Source organism: Anopheles aquasalis, chromosome 3 (assembly GCF_943734665.1).
Source record: "Anopheles aquasalis chromosome 3, idAnoAquaMG_Q_19, whole genome shotgun sequence".
In the NCBI taxonomy this organism is placed as follows: Eukaryota; Metazoa; Arthropoda; class Insecta; order Diptera; family Culicidae; genus Anopheles; species Anopheles aquasalis.
Window position 1 is genome coordinate 62,241,339 of NC_064878.1, and position 24,265 is coordinate 62,265,603.

The 24,265-nt window shown below is 48.8% G+C and overlaps 2 protein-coding genes across 17 annotated transcripts in view; both read right to left on the reverse strand.

The window, feature by feature from the left end:
• LOC126578442 (neurocalcin homolog) overlaps positions 1-24,265 on the reverse strand; it is a 94,292-nt gene that overhangs the window by 23,166 nt on the left and 46,861 nt on the right. The gene's annotated exons all lie outside the window — the stretch shown is intronic.
• The window catches only part of LOC126578444 (neuronal calcium sensor 2), a 69,929-nt gene that overhangs the window by 5,990 nt on the left and 39,674 nt on the right, over positions 1-24,265 (reverse strand). For all 10 annotated transcript variants that reach the window (XM_050241017.1, XM_050241012.1, XM_050241016.1 and 7 more), the window contains 2 exons: positions 14,839-14,982; positions 3,650-3,778 (listed from right to left, as the gene is read on the reverse strand). In XM_050241017.1, the coding sequence (XP_050096974.1) occupies positions 3,650-3,778; positions 14,839-14,982 (273 nt within the window). The remainder of the gene's footprint in view (positions 1-3,649; positions 3,779-14,838; positions 14,983-24,265) is intronic.

The following is a 24,265-nucleotide window of genomic DNA, read 5'->3' on the forward strand; positions in this document are numbered from 1 at the left end:
AACACTCGAGGAAATGCGAGAATGCTGAAGCTTCTCGTTGCTGGCACGCAACGCAGAGCGCCAAATAAGGACGAGATTACATTGCTCGGTACCACAGAACCCGGTGTGGAAGTTCGCGAACAGAGGAATTCTTCGATACCACGCAGTGGACGTGGACACGTGCCTTCCAGTCAGCAAGCGAGCGAGCGCACGAGCGAAGTAAATGAGAAAGAATGTGAATGAACCATGATCCCTCGGTACTCCTTGGTTGATACTACTGCGCTACTTGCTCCTTGGCGTGCTCTGTGCTACGCTGCAGACATAATAATTTGTATTCTGCAAAGCTAGTACGCGCGATACCAGACACCACGATGCGCACACGGTGGTATTCAGTGTCTTACGAAACTAATAATTGGCGAGCGATCCTTGCACGGTAGCTCAGGAACTCGTTACGCCCAGAATCGCTAGCAACGTGATTCGAGTAAATGAAAATTTTAAAACAAATCTGGCGAAAGTTTCCCTGAAAAAAAAAGAAACCTCAACAGCCAACGCAATCAACACGCAACTTCTCATGCGCGGTGTGGTGTTCGCGCATTAATCAGTGGCAAGGCTCTCTTCTCGGCGTGCAGCATGCAATGTTTTATCAAATTAAAAGCCTGTGGCCACCGCGCGCGTGCCCCGTTTGTTTGGCGAATGCTCATTAACGGTGGTTCGCACTCGTCTCGATCGGCAACTACTGAACGATGGGGAATACTTAATGAGCACCAGCAGCGCCAGCATTGAGCTCTTGCTTACAGACAACATTAGTAGGGACGCTGTTTGATTAGCGCATTTGATTCAGGATTACATCATCCCGGCGTAAAATTGTTTTAAACTGGTTAACTTACGAGCACTCCAGCTCCGGACTGGTCGTTTAAATTGAGTAATTGAAACACTTTCACAAAACGTACAGCTTGATTGTGTTCGGATTCGGAGCCATTTGCCATCTCATCCAAAATGTCTGTTTAATGTGCACAACTCCAGGACCGGGCGCACGCGAAACATGATGGACACGCAAAGACACGAACGCTCCATTACAGCGCCGACAACCTAAAGTCTCGTCCGTACACGCCGTCCTAATGGGATTGGGAGCAAATGTGCACCGGGCACACGAGCGCAAAAGCACGCAGGATACCGGGGTCCGTTTCTTGAATTCCCATTTTGCAAAATAAATATCTACATCCTGCGCCCCATTCCTGGCACCGGACCTCGCTACCGGAGTCACGCTAGGACACACGTTCGTGCCCGATGCAATTTACATCGTCGTAGTGCCCGGAGGCACTGGCCATGTCCGTGCAAATACACCCACAGACACAGAGACACAGAGACATCCTGGCTGGCTGTGGACGGCAGGGTGCACTTTCATATCCTGTGCTGGCTCCAGCCAATTCAACATGTCACTGACCACGGCTGTGTGGCCGACGGAAAGAAGATGAAGAACCCTATCGCTCTTGTGTGCCAACGTCCAGCGGGGAGGTGATTTCGAAAATGGCAATCTCATCCGTCGAGAGAAAGAGAGAGAGAGACAGAAACGAAGTAGATAACAGGACAGGAATGGCTGTGCCGTCGTTCGTTTCAGCATCCCTGGACCAATCGCATTTTTCGGAAATAAATCGAAACACCTGAGGCAGCGCAATGTCCTCGACTCCCGCAATACGTGGTCAGAAAAAAAAATTACACGACACAAAAAATAGCTCCTCCCCCGGAATTCTGATGACATACTTGTAGGTAGGGAGACTGTGCTGCAAAAGGCCATAAATTTACGATCTTGACAATGATCTTTGCTAGGAACAGGCACACACCTCACGGGATTTTTCACGGAACCGTATTGCATCGGAGGATAGTAGAGCTCACGGTGACAGCGAAGGTCACCCTCAGCCTTGGTGGTGTGCTCTTTAACTCTCGGCTAGGTTGGCTTAAAGGATAAAGCAAAAGTATGTCCCATCAACACCGCCCTCGGGGGGGTCATTAATTGGAACCGTGGAAGTTTGGTGATTAATACGATGCCTTTTCTCATCGACCATTGATGGTAAGCGGGTGGGCAAACTGATTTTCGCTCGAACGTATTGTTTCCCAAAAGGGGGTACTAGGGGAGCAATTTATCATAGAGGTTGTGTGGTTCAAACACTTTCTGCCTATGCTTTGTATAATTTTTGGCCATTTTTAGGATTATTTTCTTATTCTATAAGAGTAGATCTTGAACAGATAGTAAGTTTAGTAAAGATGACTTTATGTTGCCTAAAACTCATATCTCGGCTAACGCAAAACATATCGCATAACTATGATTTTTTCTGTAATGTATTCCATAAACTCCGGTCAGTATAATAGTTCTTCATTGCGTAGAATAATATAGTTCTTCAAAATAGTGAAAAAGCTGACACAAAACCAGCACAATTGTCAAACTATGCCAAAAAATCGAAAAAGTAACCCCCATCAAAGCAGTCTATCAAACAAAATCCCTTCAACACTTTCCAAAGAACCTAATCATTAATATAGTCTAACTGCAATCTCTATCTCGCTACCAACCGGTGGCTACAATGCTACCTTGCTGTCAACCTATGCACGAAAGGGAAAAGCACTTCCCTCGAAAGGAAGAATCGTGAAGCCGACCTGTAGGTTCCGGAATCGCGTCAGGCTATTCGCAATTTCAATTGCCGCCACCGTTGCTGTTGCATTGCATTGCATTCTGCTTTTGCACCAACCGGAAGCGTAATAAGTACGAACCGAAGCAACCGGTTTGGGGCTGCTGCTCAACAATCGTTTCAACACGAAAAGAAAAGGTTCCTCTGAGGTTCCACCAGAATGGCCTGAAATGTTGGCGTTGTAAAATGAAGAAATTTAATAATAAGAAGCAAAATACACTCACATACAGCGCGCCCCCGGGACACGGCCGTCCATTGTGCGAATGCAAATTTCGCACCCAGGTGCACCGTTCTCCGCGGTGCTGCTAAACGGGCAGAGCAGCCTAACATCCTCATCATGCTACTGCTGTGAGGTGCTCGAAGGCTTTTTCCACTTTCCCGGAGTTTTCCATGCGATTGCGTTGATGGCGTCGGATCTAGCGCCACTGTTACTGTGTTCTCGTCCTCGGCGCATAAGAAAATGCATAAATTTTGCATTCAGACCTCCCCCCTTCCCCCCTCCCAAGAGGCAGCACCAGGCGGTCTCGAGGCACGAGAACATAATAACTTTTCCTATTACTTCCGCAGTAGTCTATGGAATGGCTGCGAACACAAAAGTAGCGGGGTCACCGGGACCGCCTGATGGAACCAGTAGCAGCATGCTATGCTACATCACGCATGCGGCTTCGTTTTCGGGGTGACGCCATCCTTGGCGCCACACTGTCTCACCGCAGCAGCACCGGCAGCAGGGGCCATGGTGCTTCGATCACAGTTTGCCCGGTCGAAGCAGTTGCATCGGTGTTGGTGTGCATGCCACACAAACAGTAGCATAGTAACCGTCACGAGGGTAGGTCCGGGATTGAATTTAATGGACCATTACTAATCCCTTTATGACCTCCGACCGGTGACGAGCACGAGACCACGATGCACACCATGTTGAGGTGCCAACTGGTGTTCTCACATCGAGACAACACGCTCATGCGTACGGTTACTTGATAAGAAAAACTTACCTGCACTATTTTCGTCATCTCCTGAATGTCTATTACACCGTTACCGTCGACGTCGTACATCCGGAATGCCCATTTTAGCTTCTCCTCCGGCGTACCGCTGGAAGTGACGTCGATCGCTAGCAAGAATTCCTGTGAAATGAACGAGAATGAAGAGCGATTAGGATGGGAGCGAAGTGAAGAATCTTTCCTCCGAGTCAGTCTGTCGAGTATGATTTGCCCAGTAACCAGAGAAAACTGTCCCAATGCCTACTCGAATCATTTGTCTGCCGTGGTCCTGGTCGCCTCTGACAGATGAATGTCTTCGTTGTTCCAATTTAAAACCAACCGGAATTCATTTGACACAGTCGGGGTTTAAACATTAGCCCACAAGCTCTCCCCACAAGTGTCCTCAATGTCAGTGTGTTGGGTGAATGGCAACCAGGAGGAGGAGGAGGAGAAGGTTCTACACTGTGTGGTCGAGTGAGAAGCAGAGATGAAGCCACACAAGAAAGGCAATGCGTCGTACTGCAGCAAAATCTCACAAATGCGAATCGGAAAAGTTGCACTCGATTGGATGCTGATTGCTGCTGGTTGGTTCGGCATCCAGAAGAAGTTGCCAGCCGGTCGTTTGGTGTGCCTCTCTTCTACTGTTGTTGGTTGGTTTCCACTTTCTGACTTTGTCGGATCATCGCGTTAAGCTGGCCTACACAAAAGCGAGGGCACACGAGCGAGGGAAAGAAAACCGATAAAACTCTTGGTCTCATCGGTCTCAATCCTGCCGCGCCTTGTGCTCTATGCTAATACATAAACAGTTTGCCCTCCTAGACACAGGATACAGAATGTGTGTTTCGACAAATCGACTTCCAATTTCGGGACCTGGGGGGGGTGCCAAGGAAGCGTCCGTCGTTATTCGGTTTCCACATCACACTAGCCCACAGGAACCGAATAGAGACTGCTGGTGGACTTGATGGCACATTCGTAAGGTTATGAGACCACAAACCAAACACGAACAGCAGGTTTTCCCATTTCCATCGTGGCCAGGACGAGAGCAAATAGTGAATCGATGTGGTTTCGAGTGGATCTTCACTCCTTGGCGACTGTTTCCTCCATTCTCCTCTTATCACAATGGCAGTTCCATCCTTTTCCGAGGAAAAGGATGCGCAAACTGTAGCGAGCAAATCCCGGAGAGACCCATTTGGTTTCTTCAAACCAAAGTCGAACGAAACGAATGGCATTGCGAGCTTTGGAATGGGCGGCAGAGCTATTTGAACACGACCGGTCATAAACCGGGGTCGGAATATGATGTGCATTGTTACTGGCATATGTTCTTGGGTTGTGTTCTAGACAATGGATGCAACGCTGCTGCTGCTGCTGCTGTTGCATATTTAACATTCTGCAACTCCTGGAGCGAGCGCGCGCGTGCAAGAGTGCATAAAGCTGGAGTTTTCCATTGGTTTCCTCATCACCATCATCAGCGCAACTTCACTGACTTCCTGGAAAGACTTTCCAACACTGGAGAGTGCACTTCATGGAAGGTACGTGTACGTGTGCTCTGTGATTCTGTGTTTATGTTTGGCGTCGAAGCAGCTTTTTCAACGCATATCTCTTGGTGTGGCCAGAGCACGATCCCACCAACACCACCACCATCACCGGACTCGGGGTTTATTTGCTCAATTTCTTTTCAAAACCTGAGATGAGTGTTTTCGTGTACGACCATTGCGATGGTCGACGCGTGCTCTATAGCTTGATGGCAGCATGCACCATTCATTCAGGTCGTTCCCGGAACCACCGGCCATCCTTTGACCGCGGGGCACTGGCCTCGTGTGAAGGGGGAAGTGTGTCTGCGCCGGCCGTTGCTGTACGAGGTGAGACCGAAGCCTTGAGTAACATTTCTACAACCGGTAATACCGAAGAAAATTAGTTTGCTAATGATGGATACAAACCCATTCTTGCTGATGATTGATATGATTAATCCTGATAACAAGAGCTACGAATTATAGTGGCACAATCTCTTGGAAAAGAGAAGGAATTATCGAAGAAGGAGATGAATTAATTAATTGAATTGAATTTATCACATTAGAAACAGATTCCAACGATATCATACTCTGACTTACTGTTTTCTGACTTTCAAATGAATAAAAAATTACTCAATAGTCCATAAAACATACTCGAATGAGTTAGAAATAATAATTTTAACCCTGAGGTGAACAAATCAGTTTCGGAACGAAGAGGCATTGTCTTTGTGGCCTTAAACTGACGATGAGGAAATGCTGCTTGCCATGAAATATTCCGGCAATATTTTTCTTTGACATTTTAAATTTTCCAACAACATAAAACCCCAGTTCTTGCACGTCAACTCTATTCATAAAACAGTTAGGAACACTTTAAGAATGTATGCCACGGATCGGTGGATGGTAAACGGAGCGCAACTTCCTTTAAAATGGACGTGCACGGAGGAGACCAGCGTATGAAGTTCGCACAAGACACGCACGCACACTAGCACACAAAAAGAAAGTTTCTTTGAAAAGGATAACAAACCTGCTTCTCAAGAGGACATTCTTCTGCCTCTTGAGTCGTACCACTGGCTTTGAGCGAGCGGCGTGTGTTGCTTATTAGCACGTGCGCACCTTCCGAGTCGCCCCGGGAACGCGAACTCATCTACACGTCTCCACCATGCTCATGCTACTAACTACTAGCTCCTAACGTGCTGCTGCAGCTGCTGCTTGAGGATGCGCTTTGTGCTTGTCTTGAACATAGCAGCAGCACCGAGCGAGTGCGCTGAAGAAACACATTACAATACGAAAAGAAAACCCAGGAAAAGCTTTCCACCGACGGGTGAAATGACTTATTTGTCCACCCCTTTTGGGGGTGATGGTAATGGGTGCGACGAAATCTCGCATCTCACGGTCGGGGGAACAATCCGGCACCACACATCCATCCATCCATTCCGAGGGGGGGGGGGGGAAACAAAAATTCGCGGAAAAGTGTGGTTTCGCTGGATGGCGTATTATGTTGCGCGGCCACGTTCTCGCGCCTTTTCCCTTTTTTTCTTCCCTCTCTCCTGCGTCATTTTGTAACGCTTTCTTGCTGGTTATTTTTTATTGTTGTTTATTCTGGCCGCTCTCTCTCTCTCTCTCTCTCTCTCTCTCTCTCTCTCTTTCTCTGGTGCTTCTTGGAAGCCAAAGGATGGACGTCCGCCGTGCCTGGTGGCAGCTTTCATGAAGGGTTCGTGTTCTGCGTGTGTCCTTCTCGTCATCCTCGTCGTCGTCGTTGTCGAGGAGTGTGTACTGGAAAAGGTTATGTTTACAGAGTGCCCGCGAGTGTGCCTGGCTGCCTGTTGTTGTCCTTCGTTGGGACTCTTTCTGGTCCCAAGAAGCTGTTTGTGCGCCTGTGCTTGTATGTGTTTCTTCATAAGAAAGAAGCGTGATTTAAAGCCAGCATTTATGAGGGAAGTAAATGGAACAATAACCCATTCTTACAGCCTATGAGTGCTGCACAGCAAACGATACTGGAAGACGTCTACCTTTAAGACATGTTTTACGAAATCACTCTTTAGGGGTTGACTCTCCGGTGGGGATCCTTCAGCATCCTTTTGGAACGATGTGATGTACCCTGCGGCACGCACAGCAGCACACGACTTGGTGATATTGAATTCAAATTCATTATCCACGCTCCTTCAATCGTTTGCATGAAAAATGGAATACAATCTGGTGCTGCTCTACCACCACTACACCCAAGATTCCATTCCACCCCGCTGCTCCCCCTCCGTTACATACCACGCAGAAGGTTCACGGGGATTCGTGCCGCAATCTGTTGGGACGCACATTGGCTCACACATAATTGGATGTATAAAACGCCGCCACCACACAGCAGCTCCTTTTTCTCCCTTTGACGACTCCTTTTCGGGGCAGCTGCTACGCCAAGCCCAAGGAAAGGAAGGAATGTCAAAGACCACTTGTAACTTGGGTAGCGGCGGTGGTCCCATGTTGGTAAGGAAAGGCCACTTACGGGCTTGGGTATGTTTCCACAAAGTCACGCGCCTTAACCCTGCTGCTGCTACTGCTGCCTCTGCCTCTGCTCTTCCAGTCTAAGACACCTTCCTTGGCCCTCGAAAAGGATCCTTGCCTTGGGCGTCCGTGGAATTCCTGGGCCTTGTTCGCAGGCAGCAACCAGAACCTTCTTCGCACAGGAAAGCTTTTCAGGCGAATGCCGGATGTCGAAGTGTGTGCCTCTCTCTCTCTCTCCTCCGCCCTGGGGTGGTTTTGGGACTGTGCTTAAGAAGGATGTGGGGTTAAGAGGCAATCCTTCCGTGGGTAGGTACTGGCATCCGCCCTTCTTCTCGGGGTTGGTAATTAATTTTGAAGAACTGCCCCCACGAGTGCGCTGCGAACTGCGAGAGAACCACGGTGGCATTGTCACAATGGTGTTCGAAAAACCGGGAAACTTCCAAGGAATTCCAAGGACTCCAAAGGATCACGCTTCGCTCGAAATCAAATCGAAGTTGTGTCCCAATATCACGACGACCACAACACTCGATCGAAAGGTAGACTCTGAGTTCTCTCTCTCTCTCTCTTGCACTCTCGTTCGCCACCACCAAACCACAAGCCCTTCCAATCCCAAAAAGTGTGGAAGACGTGTGCTTACGTGATATTCTCTTTATCCGACACACAAGGAGTCGTCGTTTGCTGTTATACCATCGAGAACTACCTTCCGTGAAGTGCCTGGTTCCAACGCCAGGCCACGGGAAATGAAGCGTTTTGCCGACTCCTGGGGAAATGAGTTCTTCGATTTTCACCTCACTCGAGGGGGAAGAGGAGGAGCAGAAGGTTATCAAAAAGTAATAAAACTTTCCTAATCTATACCGGGCCGCAAGAAACCTGGAGAAGCCCTTACCTCCAGGTGCCCCTTCCAGAACTTGGCAGCTTCCTCCGTTGTGTGGTGTGTGGTTGTCGAAAGAAGAAGAAGAAGAAGTCAAGTCTTTTCACAGAACAGTTATCACCTCGTCCACACACGACCATACGGCATCATTACTCGGTCGGATAGGATTGCTCTAGTCGTGGAGAACCGAAAACACCGAGTCCTGTAAGTGTCCAACGAACTAACTCCAACTTAAGGGCCGCTCCCGGTGACAGGTGTTTTTCGGTGGGATTTTGTGAGCCCCCGGGGGGGGGGGGGGGGCGCGGTCACAAACTATTAGCTAACTATTAGAGCGCCCAGGATAATTGTTGTGCGGAGAGAAGAAGGAGAGTGACAAAGTTTTGGGCAGCCCCGTGTGTGCGGTCTGTGGCCGACGTGGTACTGACAGCACGTTTCCAGACGCCCATCCAGAAAACCGAGCAAGAACCAGCGGACGATGGGGACAAAAGAGAGCGTCCAACTTTTTCACACTCCAACACATGCACCGTGCCAGAGTAAATATACCATTATGGCGTGTTTTATTTGTTTTTATAATGTCCTTAATGGCACACTCCACACACTCGAGAGAGACCAACGAGTGTTACTCGCCACCACAGACACCACATTTTTCATCCCAAACCACCACCAACACCAGCAGTAGTAGCGGTAGCAGCTGCCGTTCAGAATTGATGGGAGGTACCGCGAGAAAGAGAGCGAGTGCGTTGCCCACTTTTACGCCAGTTATTACCGCCAATCCACCAAATTTGTCATTAAAATGGTGCCCACATCGCTGGATGAATGATGCTCCAAGCGCCACGCAACACTTGAAAAAAAAATGCGTATTGCGTGACGTGTCGACGGTGGCGCTCTGGTGCCACTCGGAATTGACTTCAGTAAGCAGCCGGTATCCAACCGAAGGACTGATGCTGTCGCTGGTACTCGTGGTGGTGGTGGTTGAAAGGAAAACATAAACCACCCCAAGAGCCCAAGAGCCGGAGCATGGCATAAAATTCTCTTTGATGTACGATGCCAATGCCAGTGCCGTGGTACGGAGAGGATGACTTTGGAGGATGATCGACTTCTTCGGTGCCATATCTTTACAGTCCCGCCATCTATCGCACCGTCACATCACGAGCGAATGCGCGGTTCGGTTCGCGGTTCAAAATTAATAAAATCTCCAACAAAACGCCGCGCGCGCTGGCGGCTGTCGAGTGAAGGATTGTGATTAATTCTGTTTGCTCGATGGCACCACCAGCAGCATCTGCTGGGCGTGGGCTGCCGCGGAGCGATCCGCTAATCGCTCCGTGGTGCCACAATTTTTCGCCCACGACATTAATGGATGGGCCCTTGGGAGCGGGTGCGAGCCTTAAGAGGTTAACCATAATTTAGCCAGAGTGTGGTGGTGGCCACGATACCCGGGATCCTTCCTCTTGTAAATCACGATCGAAGAAGTGGCCGGATAGACACACAGCAAGAGGGGTTAAGCATTAATTCGTGGCAACATTTAATAATGTTCACCGGTTTCTTGAGCTTCATGAAAAACGACAAGGACGACAAGGATGCCGCTGCTGGAGAGTTTAATTCGAATTAATAAATGTGCCCAGAACGGGCATCCCTTCGAGCTTCGAGCGGTCGCGACAGACACGACAAGACAGTTATTTGCCGTGAGAGGGTAGTACACGATAAAAGTGATCAACGTGACAGATGAGGGACGCGAAACAAGATGACGGACGACGGAGGGAGGGACCCCTTCTTTCTTTGTTCTCTGCGGACAGAAAGGGTCCACGAAAAATCCCCGAAAAAACGGAGCAGCAGCAGCACAAAGCAGCAGAGAATGATGATGATGATGATGATGATGGTCGTCTAGTGTCGGCAAACATCTAATTGATACATTTTCTCCCCTGCCACCCAATGGAAACAATGAATTAATGATATTTTTCTGTTGAATAAAGATAGCCTTGAGGCCACGAGCCGCATCAGGATCTTCTTGCGAGGTCTGCCTGATGTGTCTCCTGCATTCGGAGAACGAATTCGATGGCATTTTCCATTCCTTTGAAACCCCAATTTTCCACCCGAACAGATCGATTCGACGATAGCTGAGACCTGGGATAGAGTGGGGGGCAAATCTCGTCCTTCTGTTTGTGTCTCCGGGTCCGCAAATAAGCCACCAGATAGAATCATTGTACGGTGGATGGAATTTATTGAATCCCTTTTTGAAGCAGGTTTTCTCAAGGAGGATTCTACACCGAAAAACGTCGTTTGGTTGTATTAAATCATTGTTATACAATTTATACTAAACCTGTACTAAAAGGGGTGCACGGATTACCCTAGCGAGAGCGTCTCTAAGCGACCAGCACAGAATTAACCACAAAATTAATTAAAAGCCTTGGCCTTCACCAGCCCTTAGCTGGTCGCTAGGAGGCCGTTGACCGCGACCGCTGCTCGAAATCCACGGTCAGCCTTCCTCATCCCATCGTCGTCAACGTCGTCATCCTCGTAATTCCATTGCCCCAGGAATCCCTCCGCCAGCAATTGCTCCGTTTGTTCGTGATTTTTTTTGTGTGCCAAGCGCAGAAGGGAAAACACAATTTCCGTCATTCTGCACCGCTTTCCACGCCAAAAAAGCCCGCCGACCGATACCGAATGCTTTTGCCCGTCGAACTTTTGCTTTCATCATCATCATCATCATCATCATCATCATCATCATCGGCATTCTTGGCAGAGTTCTGTGTTTGTTTTCTTTCTTTTTCCCCGGCGTTTTCCCTCTGTCCAGCACATTCCACGGTTTCTTAAAACCGCGATCCCACGATGAGTGTATATGTTGTGGTTTGAAAACTTTATCCGCGTGTTGGTGGCCGCCGTCTTTTAGCTGCTGCCACCGCGGAGGACTACGGGCACTAGCGGGGACCGTGTCCTTGTGCTAGGCCAAAATGCGAAAGCAAATAAGATTGCGGTGGCGGTTTCCGTGGCCGCGCGCGGTGGCAAAGTCCACTCGGCGGCTCGGCGGGTACTTTGCTCCCGTTTGCTCCCGAGTAAAACGCAAACAACGAAATGGTAAGCGCTACTCGCCACAAACACATTTGCACTCCCGCGGACTGACCAACACCAATCGGAATCATTTAGGAATTCAAACGATGTTTATGTTTCATTTATTTGCCCAACAAACCCACCACGAGAGCTCGCTCGCCATTTGCGCGGAGCAAACAAAAATCTTTGAAAGTGCCCCTCCGCCCTCGCCATGGCGCCCAGTTTTGCTACCCTCGAAAGTACTAACTTCCTTTTCTCGGGAAAACTCAAGTGAAGTGAAACAAAAGCATTCGGTGGCTGTTTGTTCATTTTTTTTTTCCTGTGGAAGCCGAAGCCACACTAAGTGGCTGGTAATCAAAGTGAAAGATAGAGACTGTGTTTACCTGAATCTCTAAATAAAATCTCATAAGGTGTAGCTACTGTTGACGCAATACACTCGCTACAGATTAATGTTATCTTACAAAATTTTGCTGAAGCTTTATCATCATGCCTGCAAAGCTTTTAGAAGGAATCATTTAAGAAGGAAGGTTTTTGTCGAACAGAATAAACAAAAGCTATTCCTTTCAATCGTCTAGGTTGTCAGCGACGGTCTCAAAATTTGAGATTTAATTCTACCGATCCAAGAACATTGCAAAAAGGAACAGAAATGTACAGCGAGGATCCCACAAATTCCATGAAACCTTTGCAAATACAGCAAATGATTACTCGTTTTTATAGCGAGAGGAAATGTTGGACATGGACAGTGAAGGGAAAATTACGCAGAAAATGCTCAATCTAAAACTGAAATGCAGCTAAATTAAACGGAATTTCAAAGTGCCTCCACTCACGGTAAATGCAACTGTCATCGACGCACTCTAAGCCGCTCGTTGATCACTGTTCCCACTGCGAACTTAATAGAGAAAACGGCGCGCATCACTGCCACTTTCTCATCGCAAATTCCGGAAAACAAATCACCATCACCGTCCAACCGTTCACGAGGGCTCACTAGAGGCAGTGGAAACATTGGTTCCACGTTCCGGATAGGACAGGGGAGAAGGATACATCATTTTTGTGCCAATTTGTGCGAACACAGGAAAGGGACCTAAAAGAATCGCAAGAGTCACAAAAACGGGAGAGAGAGAGTTCATGTCGCATAAACTTTTATTGCATTTCGTTCCCCTGTTCGACCCGTTCGGTCACGCCACGGCATCAACAACAGGGGAAGAGACACCGCCGGTGGGGGGGCTTTTCACGAAATAAGGAAAAATCTAAACCGATTATGAATAATGGCAATAGGACATCGTGCTGGCAGTAAGGGAGGGCGGTCCACACTCCTGGACTTTTCGACGTGCTCCACCATCCGAGGCGGAGACAGAAACGACGATGATAAATTGGCGAACGACGAAAAATGCTGCTGCTGCTGCTGCTGTAGCACCCCACACTGCAGCCAGGGGCAGTGCGCAGCAAGAGGGCAAAGTGGTGGCCTTTCTGTGTGTTCCGTCCGTGTGATATCATTACCAGCATAAAATCCAGTTATGCTAAGCTTGTCACTCGTGCCCGGATACGGTGCTACTGCGGACAGACACAATCGTGAGCACGAGGACACTCGGGCATCTGCAATCTCTTTCGTTCCACCTGAGCATCACTGGAGCCACCGGGCATCAGTGTAATCGCTTTGCGCGGACGAGAAGGGATCCGGGCAGTCCATTTTCATGCTGCTGCTGCTACCATCTATCAGCAAACAGCGGACGTGGCCGAGAGGTTTTGCTGGCTGTCTGGCCGTTGACAGAATTCGTTGAAGTGGAAAAGCTTTCCATCCATTCGGGTGGGTGGCGCGGCTGCTGCTGTTTGGCTTCACGATAAGCAACCATCAGCTCCCTGCTGCCAGCCAATCTGGCAGCTCAGCTGGCCGACGATGGAACCGTGAACATCGGTTCCTGGAGAGCGAAAAGAAACAATTGACAATCACCAATCCAATCCCGCAATCCAGACAATGCGACCCCGGTTGGTTCACTGAGATACCTTATTTTGTGTCAATTCAATGAACGAAGAACAACTCACTCCCAAAGAGAAGGACGAAGTTGTGTAAAAACTGGAGAATTGTGTGTCGAAAAGCTCTAAAGACTTCATTTCATTTTACCGGCAGCAAATGCAAACAAATATGTCAATAATGACTGTAAAAAGGAAAATGAAACCAAAAATGTGCAGACCACCATTGGTGCACCGACAGCCAGCTGGAATCGGCATCAATTACATGCTAAACGAACCGTACTATGAACACGGTAATGTCGGGGGGGTTGGCGACACCAACCACCAAGCTATGGCCGACGATGTTTGCCGATCCAGCAATTAAAAATCATTATGCGCGAAAAATGGAAAATTTACACTTCAAACGGCGTCGGCCGGATGACGCGCAACCGGATGGCCGTTGCCATTAATAGTGTGTTTGTGTCGGAGGGCCGTAAAATGGAAAGCAGCTTTACAGCCTGCTGCAGCAAACGTCCGCTTTTTTTTCGGTTCCCTTCCGTTTCGGTGCAGGCATCGCGATACAATCGCGATAAAATCATAGGAAACAGCCGGGTTCCACAGCTTGATGATGGCACGACCCCATCTGGTCCGGTTTGGAACCGGTGGAATGCTTTAACGAGCAAATAACTTGCCAGGAACAGCCGTGGCTGACATTCGGGAGCGTTCGGCCATTGCTGTGTCTCGCCTGAACACCGGCAAAAGGTGAGCTTTACACTGTGGCAGCACCGAACACACAGCGACACCTTTATGGGCGTTTCGACAAAAGATATCCATCCGGTTCCTGGATCGTAAAGAAAGTCCAGGATGTGTGCCAGCAGCGCCGCTCGCGAAAGGGCAGCGAGTAGTAGCAGCAGACGGGTCCGGGGATCGATTTGCACGCTCGCCGCTCGAGCGAAAAGCTCGTAAACCTTTTCTCGCCATGATCCGTACATTACGTGCCCTTTTTACAAGCGCCCCCTCGCCCGGTGGGAGTTGATATTTTAGAAAAAGTTAAAATAAAACACACGATCATTAATTGCAGATGTTGGCCACGCCAGACCGGAGCGTCATATTTCGAATGTGCAACCAGGGCTCCATAAACGCGGCGGGGAAACATATCTTCTCTTCCAGCTAACAATGGGCATGCTAATGGCGGCACGCGATGCTGCAGTACATCTGCAGATATGTGTTAAACCAGCGTCTGTTTATTCTTACTTGTTAAGTGACCGATGGGCAAATCATAAACCGGTGAGACTGACCATTAGCAGAAGAGAAGAAAGAGGGAACGCTCATTTACTTACCTTAAAATCGATATAGCCATTTTTGTCCATGTCGAACGTTCGAAAGACGTGATCGCAAAACTCTTCTGCGTTACCAGACGGGAAGAACATTTTGTACATATCTACAAACTTCGCTGGTGTTAGCTTGCCGTTTGGACAATCTTGCTGTAACGGGAAAGTGAAAAGAAGTCGAAAAAAGGGTAATTAGTAAGGAAGAATGATTTAGTGTCTGAAAATTATCTGCTTAGGTCGTGCTAAATGAATACAATAATCAGCAATAAAACCGTCAGAAGACTAACGATTGGTTTTGCTTGTTTTTACTGTTTTTGTTTGTTTTGTCAAGGTTACAATTAGTGCTAAGGCTATTAAGCGATATGTTTGCTGCGAATGACATAAATTTGCTATCGTCTAATTCAACGAAGAATTCAACGAAGGGACGAATCGATCGCCTCGCCAAAAACTATCTAAAAATACTTCAAATGAAACAAATTTGCAATTTTTTTTCCATTTCCATTTACTGTTCTCTGCTCTCTGAGTTAAAACGTTAATGAGCGCTTTGCGATGTCCTTTCGCTGCTCGTCTTTTACACAGAGGAAACAAACCAACGAATGACACAAACGCGACAATAATTTCATAACTTTACCGTCTTCAAGCAGAAGGTTCTCTTTTCGTAACACAAGGCAAAAGGGGGCGCACGATGAGCGAAGGGTTTGTTTAAACAACAACAACAACGGCAACAACAATCTCACAGAAACAACTTCGCGAAAGATATGCGCACGGGATTTTATGAATTTCAAACTCCAAACCACCGGTAGCATCCTATACACTTCCCACCGACAACTGGTGAATGCACTGGTAAAGGCGGGTGTCTTGTGTAAAACTTTTACCAGGCGCCCTCCGGCCCTGCAGGCTGAAGTGGATGAAGCAAAGCCGTAAGTGGATGGGCTAAGGACCTGCCGTACCAACCACGGTAAGCGATGGCTACTAGTGGTGGATGATGTCGTTGCGAAATGTTTATAGTTCCTTCCCTGCTTCACTCGACCCGCTTCCTGGCGGATTATGCTACCGTCGATGTTGCTGCTACCTTGCAATGACTGCGGCGGCGATGATGGTAGTGATATGGCAGCAGGACAGCAATTATCTGCCCCTTTTAATGTCATAATAAATCACGGCAGTGCACGCTGCAGGAGAAGCGGCGGCACGTACTGGATGAGGCACACACCTCGTTGCCAAGATACCGACAACCTAACCTCTCTCTCGCGCAGTAATTAAGAAGCTTCTCGACCAAACTCGGCGCTTACTGGCTGTTGGTTGATATTGAAAAAAAAAACAAAAATAAACCAAAAAACCATTTCAACCTCGAAAACTCTGCCAACCAACCAGAGGAAGAAGAAGCGATGGAAGTTTTTAATGTTCCAAACGGATGGTGGTCGCAGAGAAGGATGAGGAAAAGATTCATCACGCGGCACAAATCGGATTTCCACGGTAAAGCACACGGCACAGACACAAATACCCGTCCCATGGTGGCCGCAAATCAAAAGCTTCACTCGATTTGGGGGAGGTGAGCATATGGCACGGAGGACCTGGAGGTTCGCCTCAGCTTCTGTTCAGTATTAGTGAGCGGCGAACGATAATGGCCGGTCGATTACGTGCTCACCTCTCAGCATTGTGGTGAAGCCGCAACACTCCTCCCTTGGCAACCAGGCGCAGTAAGCCCTCTGGCTCGGCCTTCTATTCTGTGAAAATCCTCGATTTTGTGCGTCAACGAAGCGATGGTAAGGGAAGATAGGATGGAGTGGTAGGCAAAGCAATTAAATTAAGTCTCCAAGACGCCAGATGGCCTTTAAAAAAAGGAAGAACGAAAAAGAAGCTTCCGTTTGAAACGTTCGACAGTTCAGCGCGTCGCGGGCAGAGAGGCCACCGTAGGCCTGCCGGGGGACCGGGGGGAAACCATTAAATCAGAAGATCGCCCCGGATGGCCAAAATTCCCTTAGACCGGTGTGATGCGATGCGGTTCATTTAACAAACGGGCCAAAAAGGGCGGCCTTTACTTGCGTGAGAAGGAAACACTGATTGAATGGTTCCAATCCGATCGAATCTCTTATGTGTGTTTCTGCGAAAGCTCCATTATGCAGCTCATTTTTCAGAACCAGAGGCCCTACACTATCAGTGCGGCTTATTTGCGGCAATTGCTCACCCATATTACTTTGCGTTCAGATCAGGGCAGATTATCTGGCGCACAAGGATATGGAAAGCATTCGTATCTGCTCAAGATTATCTGGTAAACGAAAGTTATCTGTGAGTTACCCTTTGAATGCCAAAGGCTGAAACGAGGTTTGTATGAATGTAAAATGTTGGTGCATACAATATTTTATGTAACACAATCTAAAGATTTTTCAGCACATGCTTTAAAACTCCAGATAATCTGCATGTGTGTACGCTAGAACGAATCTGCTCCAGATAATCTGCTGATCTGGACGTATAGGAAAACAAAAGCATCATTACGTACGAGACAGACAGACTGACAACCGAGCACCGGCAAGCGCACGGTGATGTTGACCTTTCGATTGCGCCATTTTGTTGACTCACAAAAACATACACACCGAGAGTCCCACCCATACCACCACGGAACAGGTGGTCTTCATGTGTTCCCCGTGGAAAAAGGCACCAGGAAATCTGCTCAACAGCACTGCCAGTGGCAGGGAACATAGAACCATCAATCAAATACAATCGTTTGCGTAACCTGCGCTGCGCTGCGCTGCTCCTGCTGCTCCACGGATCAGGAAGCACGCAAACACATCACTAGCAGGAGCAGCCAATGGATGAGGAGACAACAAACCAAACCGAGAACCGGGAGGTTGTGATGAAACATACATGAGTGAGCAAATAATAGAGTGAGTACTAAAGGGCCATGATGGAGCCGATGCAATGCAATCGAATCGTCCGCGTTTTGCTGCGAAAAAGAGTTATTGAATGGATAGCACAAAATGGTGGGCACGAAAGAAGACTGGCCGGACGACTGGAAAGTACTCTTCCAGTACGTGTGCATGTGTGTGCGTTTGTGAAAAAGGGTACGTCATCGTCGTCGCAAAAGCATAATCAATTTCCATTTAGCAACACAAGGGGACTGGGTGTTGAGCCAGGGGTGCGCACACGAGTGAGGAGCGTTAGTACATACGACCCTGGCTGCTACACTGGGACCCTGGGAGCTACACTCCGCATTTATGCCCCCGCCCAGCCAGCCAGCCATCATCATCATTTAATCATTTTCGTCCCTTTTTCAAATCAAGACGATCGATAACAAAATGTCGATTTGTCGGGGCAGAAACTCTCGTTGGGGTCTCGTAGTTTACGTCAAAAGGTCCTGCAACTGATACAGGTACCAAGCGACAATAGGTAGCATTGGACATGCTGTTTATCTGCATCGCTGGATGTCCTGTTGTACAGCATAATGAAGCTCATGCAGACAACATACCAACAGCTTGTACACCGTTAACCGTACACCGATGTGATGGATCTGTTGGGCAAGTGTTGGAATAAATCGTGTGACAAGATCCCGCATAATGAGGCGCGTGCTACAGGTTCCCGCGACAGGTGCGTGCCCTCAATGTGGTGTCCACAGCCCTGTGGCCTTGTCGTTAACCCCTGTGGTGGAGCCAAGGACCACGAACCACACGAAGCGAACCATTAGCAACAGCCCAACACACGACGACGACACGTTCGCACGTCAACCGAGCCTCGAATACTGTTGCTCGTGTTGTTGTTGTTGTTGTTGATTGGTGGTCGTTATGGAGCACACCACCGCCCTCCAGCAGCAGCAGCAGCAGCAGTTTGTGGTCGACGAACGATGCCGAGCTTCGCAGTCGCTTCGCTTTCTCGGCGCTTTTCGTAGCAAAAGAGAACGACTCCGGGCGTCGTGTGTTCGCCTCGAAGACGACTCACAGGCAGTGCGTCTTCGTACTCCTTCTCCCACCCAGCCACCCAGCCACTCACCGAAAAAGGAGTGTTCGTAACGCAGTTAGTATCGATTTTATTCTAATTTTATTTTATTTATTGTATTTTGTGTTCGCATGCTCCCTCCCTGGTGGCAGGATCACTTCTTCATCCACCACACGCGCGGTTGTCCTCCCCCCCCCCCCACTCCCTCTCGCTTTCTGTGTTTTCCTTGAACCAACAAACCAATCAATTTCCAACCACCAGCAGAGTAGAGACGATGGTAAAGTGAGGGCAAAGGGTAGCGGCTGGCGCCCTGCTAACCCCCTGCGGCAGTTGACCTAATGTTGTCGCGTACGTCTGTCGTCATCGCGAACGGTTTCGATCTCGCGCGGGCGACAGAATCGATGACGATGGCGGTGGTAAAGGAAAACCGATCTAAGGGCCTTACTAAGGGGGAAGGGCATCACCAAGGACATGCGTGCGCGGTTGTTGGATGAAGTACATTCCGCAGCAATTGAACATTCGCGTCACGTCACTAGGTAACTGTGTGCCCTCGGGCAGTGAATCTGCACACCACCACAAACCATCCAAGCAAGCTAGGAGGAGAAGGAGGCAGCATCCTTGGATTGGTTTGAATTGGATAGGAAAAGCGGAAAAACTGTGCACGAACCTCGTGATGTGATGGAGTGGTGGACGTTCGATGAGGCATAAAACGAGCACGGGATTTTGATTTAGTGTTTTGATATCAACTGTCATGCGCTGGATAGTAAATATCGAAGAGGAACACTTGGGATGGAACAATAAATCAAAACAAGGCGTTTAAAAGTTACATTAAACTAATAGTGTAGAGAATTCAATATGGAAGCTCAAGCATTCATCATGAGAAAGGGCCTCAAAGGAAAAGGGCACCTCTGATGCCAAGGAAGGCGAAACCGAACGTCCTGCTGAGTCTTTGAACGAATTCCTGTGGGCCTGTGGGGAGTATCATTCGTCCGACAGATTGTCTGATAATCGATTGACTGATATGCAAAACGCTGGGGTTCTGGCTGTCGTCCTCCGTCAACCGAAACCCTGGAAGAGATTCCTTTGTTGACATTTTTGGATCAGCATAAAATTCATTACAAATTGCTGTATGAACATTAGAACATTAGATAAAGGAATATTTTTCTTACTTCTTTTCCAATAACTCAAGTTTGTAACAATAATCAAGACTTAACCAAAGAACGTAAACATACGGCTCGTCCGTCCTTATATATGTTAAAAAAAACCAAAGAACGCCATGGATGAAACAGAACGTAAAGACCATCACTAAAGGACCACACTGTGAAAGTCTCGCAAAAAAGAAGAGGTTGGCCCCATGACCTTATGACGTCGTACCTTACGCAAATGAGGCCACCGTCTTCACGAACTCGAACTCAAATCGCCATGACGCAAGCGAGTCGACCGCTTCACCACCGATCAAAATGGTTCCCGCAGGCCCAATGGAATCGACTTCATTATCTGTCGGACGGAACCTTCCTTCCAGTGGAGTGAACGAAGCTATTTTCTTATCGAAAAAAAAAACCAGTAATGGCAAGAAAACAAGGACCTCGTCAGAGCCGAAATGTCGGCTCCAGTGACTCGACAAAAATCGAAATTTGTTTTGGGGCGCAACGTGTGCTACCTTCAGGGCGGGCACGCCACGCAAATATGATTGTTTGTCCATTCTGTTCATTTCGGTTTCGGTCACGGATGTATGCCGCCCTGAGGAAGCGATCGATTGATTCGATCATAAACTCTTGGCCGGAACTGGACATCCATCATCATGACGATGCCACGATGAATTAGCTCCAAGCGATGCTCCCCCTTTTAGTGCCTTTAAAGGTTCTCTTTGCCAATTTGACAAGCATTGATATATTTTCGTAACATTTTGGGCGAAATTTCTATAAGTAAAGTTCATTATTTAAGTCATTCCATCATTGATCTAAGTAGATAAACCACGACTCAGTTACTGAAAGTAGATTAGTACCTTCTTACAGCGAGAACATTTTACTTCCATACATGTTACTCTTCGATGCAGTGAAGCAAGAGCATAGGTGAGTAAGCATGTGTTCTACCACCTTCCAGAACGAGGGAAATATGCTCTTTCTAATAACGCCAAATAGATGAAGGAAAAACGAAAGGAAAAACTCCTTTCTAACCGCAACCATTTTCGGGGTAAAAATGACAAGTTCCGCCCGAACCCGAACTACGAACTCTACGCTCCCACAAACGCTCAGCCTACAAACGGATTATCCAATTTCTCTGCCCATCCCAATATGTGTACGTAGAGCCTTACAGAACACCGCATTCTTCAGCCTCTCTCCATCGACCGTCGGTCATTACACACGGAAGGCCGGGCGGTCGTGATGGTCCATAGCAAAAGTTACGACCAGCTTCTCCCTTCCCGCTAGCACCTCTCCACATCCGGCCAAGGCGCTCCGTTGTACATTTCCTGTCGCCGGTCTCGCTCGCTCTCGGGATACCGCGCAGCACAGTTAGACGTTCGTTCGGGGCTTCACGGAGTGTTCTCCGTCATCGAGATACCGAGCATTTCATTGGCTCCCTCTGACCGTGGTCCTTGGAAGCCCTAGGGCTACCGACAGGCACGGACGCCAATGCACAACTTCTTCTGTTCCGTTCGGTTACGGATGTGGTTCTACTCCGTGAGCGCTTTTGTGCTGGTGAACCACATCACACTAGGCTCTCCGTTCGGTTCGGTTCGGTCCAGCGTTTCTACTTCAACTTCAACGTTTACCACCCTCACCATTACCAGGAGCAAAACCGGGGCCCAAAACCAGGACAAAGTTCTGCAACCTCAGAGGGAAGAGAATGAGAAAGGGAGAGAAGGACGCCTCATGGTTCTGGTCTGTCCGGAAACGCCCGGAAACGTGTATGTCGAGCGTCTCCACTCCTCACCTTCTCATGACAGGCAGGCGCATCCTCAGTTTCACGCCAACGGTTTACGGGTAGCACAGTGACGTTTATGATTATCATTGTTGCCCGGCCACTCGGTCCGTCGGATGGGCGTGAGATGTAAATTGAATAATGCTAATGTTACTGGAACACAACTAACCGGAGAGAAGGGGCGTGCCGTGACGGCCGCTTCTTCTTCGACTTGTAAAGGACGTCAGGACGCCTGTCAGGACGCTTGTCACGACGATGACCTACACAACACAAACGGTCCGTTCCATCGAGCCGGCACATATTCCAAAATGTGTCGATTGACACGCACTCAAACAAACACACGTGAGCTTCCAGAGGACGTATACGACAAGCCGTATAATGCGAATGGCAAACGAAGCGCAGGTCAAGAGGTTGGCTACTGTGTGATGGTAACAGATGTATTGTGGCCAAATGCTAAGCCACCGGAACACTTGATCTCATGGCTGCTCACTGCTTCTGGTACGTGACTGTACGAGACTCTCTCACTCTCGTTCTCGCTGTCTCGAGAGGCTTCTGGCACACTTCAGGACGCCCGGAATCCCGAGCGTGATGGACAGATTCACTCGACGGCGATGTCACCATTCGGACGTCCGAGGAAGTTGCACCTCAGAGCCACGCAGGTTAATTGATTCGTTCCACAGTGGATGCGTCTTCATGCGAAGGGAGGCCACACCACGGTGCGGTCAGGTGGTCATCGGATGCATTGTCGTTGTTGCAACGCAAGTGATAAATCCTTTTATGGGGTGGCTGTCGGTTGATGTTGTGGTTGTGGTCACTGATTTGTTGCAAACCGTGACGTCATCGTCTAAGGCAAAACGCTAAACGAAGAGCTGAGTTAAACAATTACCCCAGCGGCAGACGTGAGACCGACAGCATTAGTCGGCTCGAATTGTCGGCAGCTCGGTCGTCCTCTTAATTAGCCTCGTATCGCAGTAACATGACCGGACCCAGTGCAATAGGAAGAAGACCATTTAAGGCACCAGCAGCAGCAAATGGTGGCCAGAATGGAGGGAAAGAGTTGTGGCGGTCAAGCAACAGGCGATCAAAGGGGGGAAACTTGGCCTTAGAAGAGAGGGGGTGGGGGATAGTATCAAATAACCTCAAATATCTGCCCTGGGGCCAACAGGACTCCGGCAGGGCCTCCATTTGCTGTCAAACGAGTCTAACCTGTCATGACGGTGGCCATGGCCTCTTCCGTTTCCCTTTTCCAACGCATTAATGCCGGGATTAGTCAAATTGATCGACGAAAGTGACATCGAGCATCCGAGTCGTCGTGGTGGCCGGAAGTCGAACGCAGAAAATCCCCCCTTTTCCTCCGCGGTGTGTTCCGGTGGATCACGTTTCAGGCGCACTGACGGCCGAGTCCGCCGAGTAGCGTGCAACAGGCCACGGCTGCTACATCCGGTAGAGCGCAGGAGCACGAGAGAGAGAGAGAGAGACCAATTGAATCCACGAGCCAGAAATCTAATTTTCCTCATTTGAAGCGACGAGAGATGATGAGGATACGGCCTGCCTGCCATTCCGGAAGGCGTCGAGCGGACGAACGCTGGACTGGATCGATTGGTTGACATGAAAATTTAATCACCTCTCTCTCTCCCTTCACTGCTTGCACTTCACCTGCCTCTGTTGCTGCCACTGATGCTCTTTGTTGAACGGAAATCGCTCGATAACGACCGATCTGCTGGTCGCAGTGAACGTCAGCGTGGTTCTACTGGATGCTCTCAACTTTTCGCGAACCGATTGCCGGGAAATGGAAGCACAAAAAAAAAGACAAACTTTTTGTGCGCTTCACAAACCGTGCATCTCTCAGACGCTTTGTTGAGCCATGAAAGGCGCAAAGAGAGGCATTCAGAACCATGTGGAAGCGCTTGCAAAGGTACTTTAACGGTGGAGAAAGTCGAAGAAGCAGCACAGCAGCATCAGTTCTTCAACCGCGATGGTGCCAAGAGGAATTCGGGCAACTTTATGGTCTGAGCAACCCCTTCCTAAGTGTGCACCAGATGTGCATGCGATGCACACATGCGTTTCTTCAGCATCCGGAAACGAGAAAGGATCGGTGCAGATGAAGAAGAAGTTTGAGATCTCATCACATCTTAACTTCCCACACAAGACAATGCACCAGTTCATGGAACGTTCGACGTTCTCTCGTTTTTCTCGTCATTATAACGAAGCGGCAGGACAGAGACCACATGCAAAGGTGGAGTTGGTCGTAAAGTGCTTCCGGTGGGATGCTCGTCCTGGGGGAAGGAAGTGAACGGACGCAAACTTTATTAATTGAATCCGGTCGCTGATGCTTCGACTTCAAGTAGCAGCGCACATGCTGCTGCTGCTGCTCTCCCTGGGATCCGGTGGCTATCCTGATTATGCGCCAACCTCTCGGGATGCGTTGGTAGTCGGCGATGCAACGCCACTGATAGCGCTGCCCTGGTAGTGCGGCTGGTTGCGGTCGCGATTATGCGTATGGAGCCACCCCGGACCGGAAGGAAGCCTGGGCGTAATTTGATTTATGGTTTCAATTAAGCGCATATCGGGACAGCACAGGGATGAT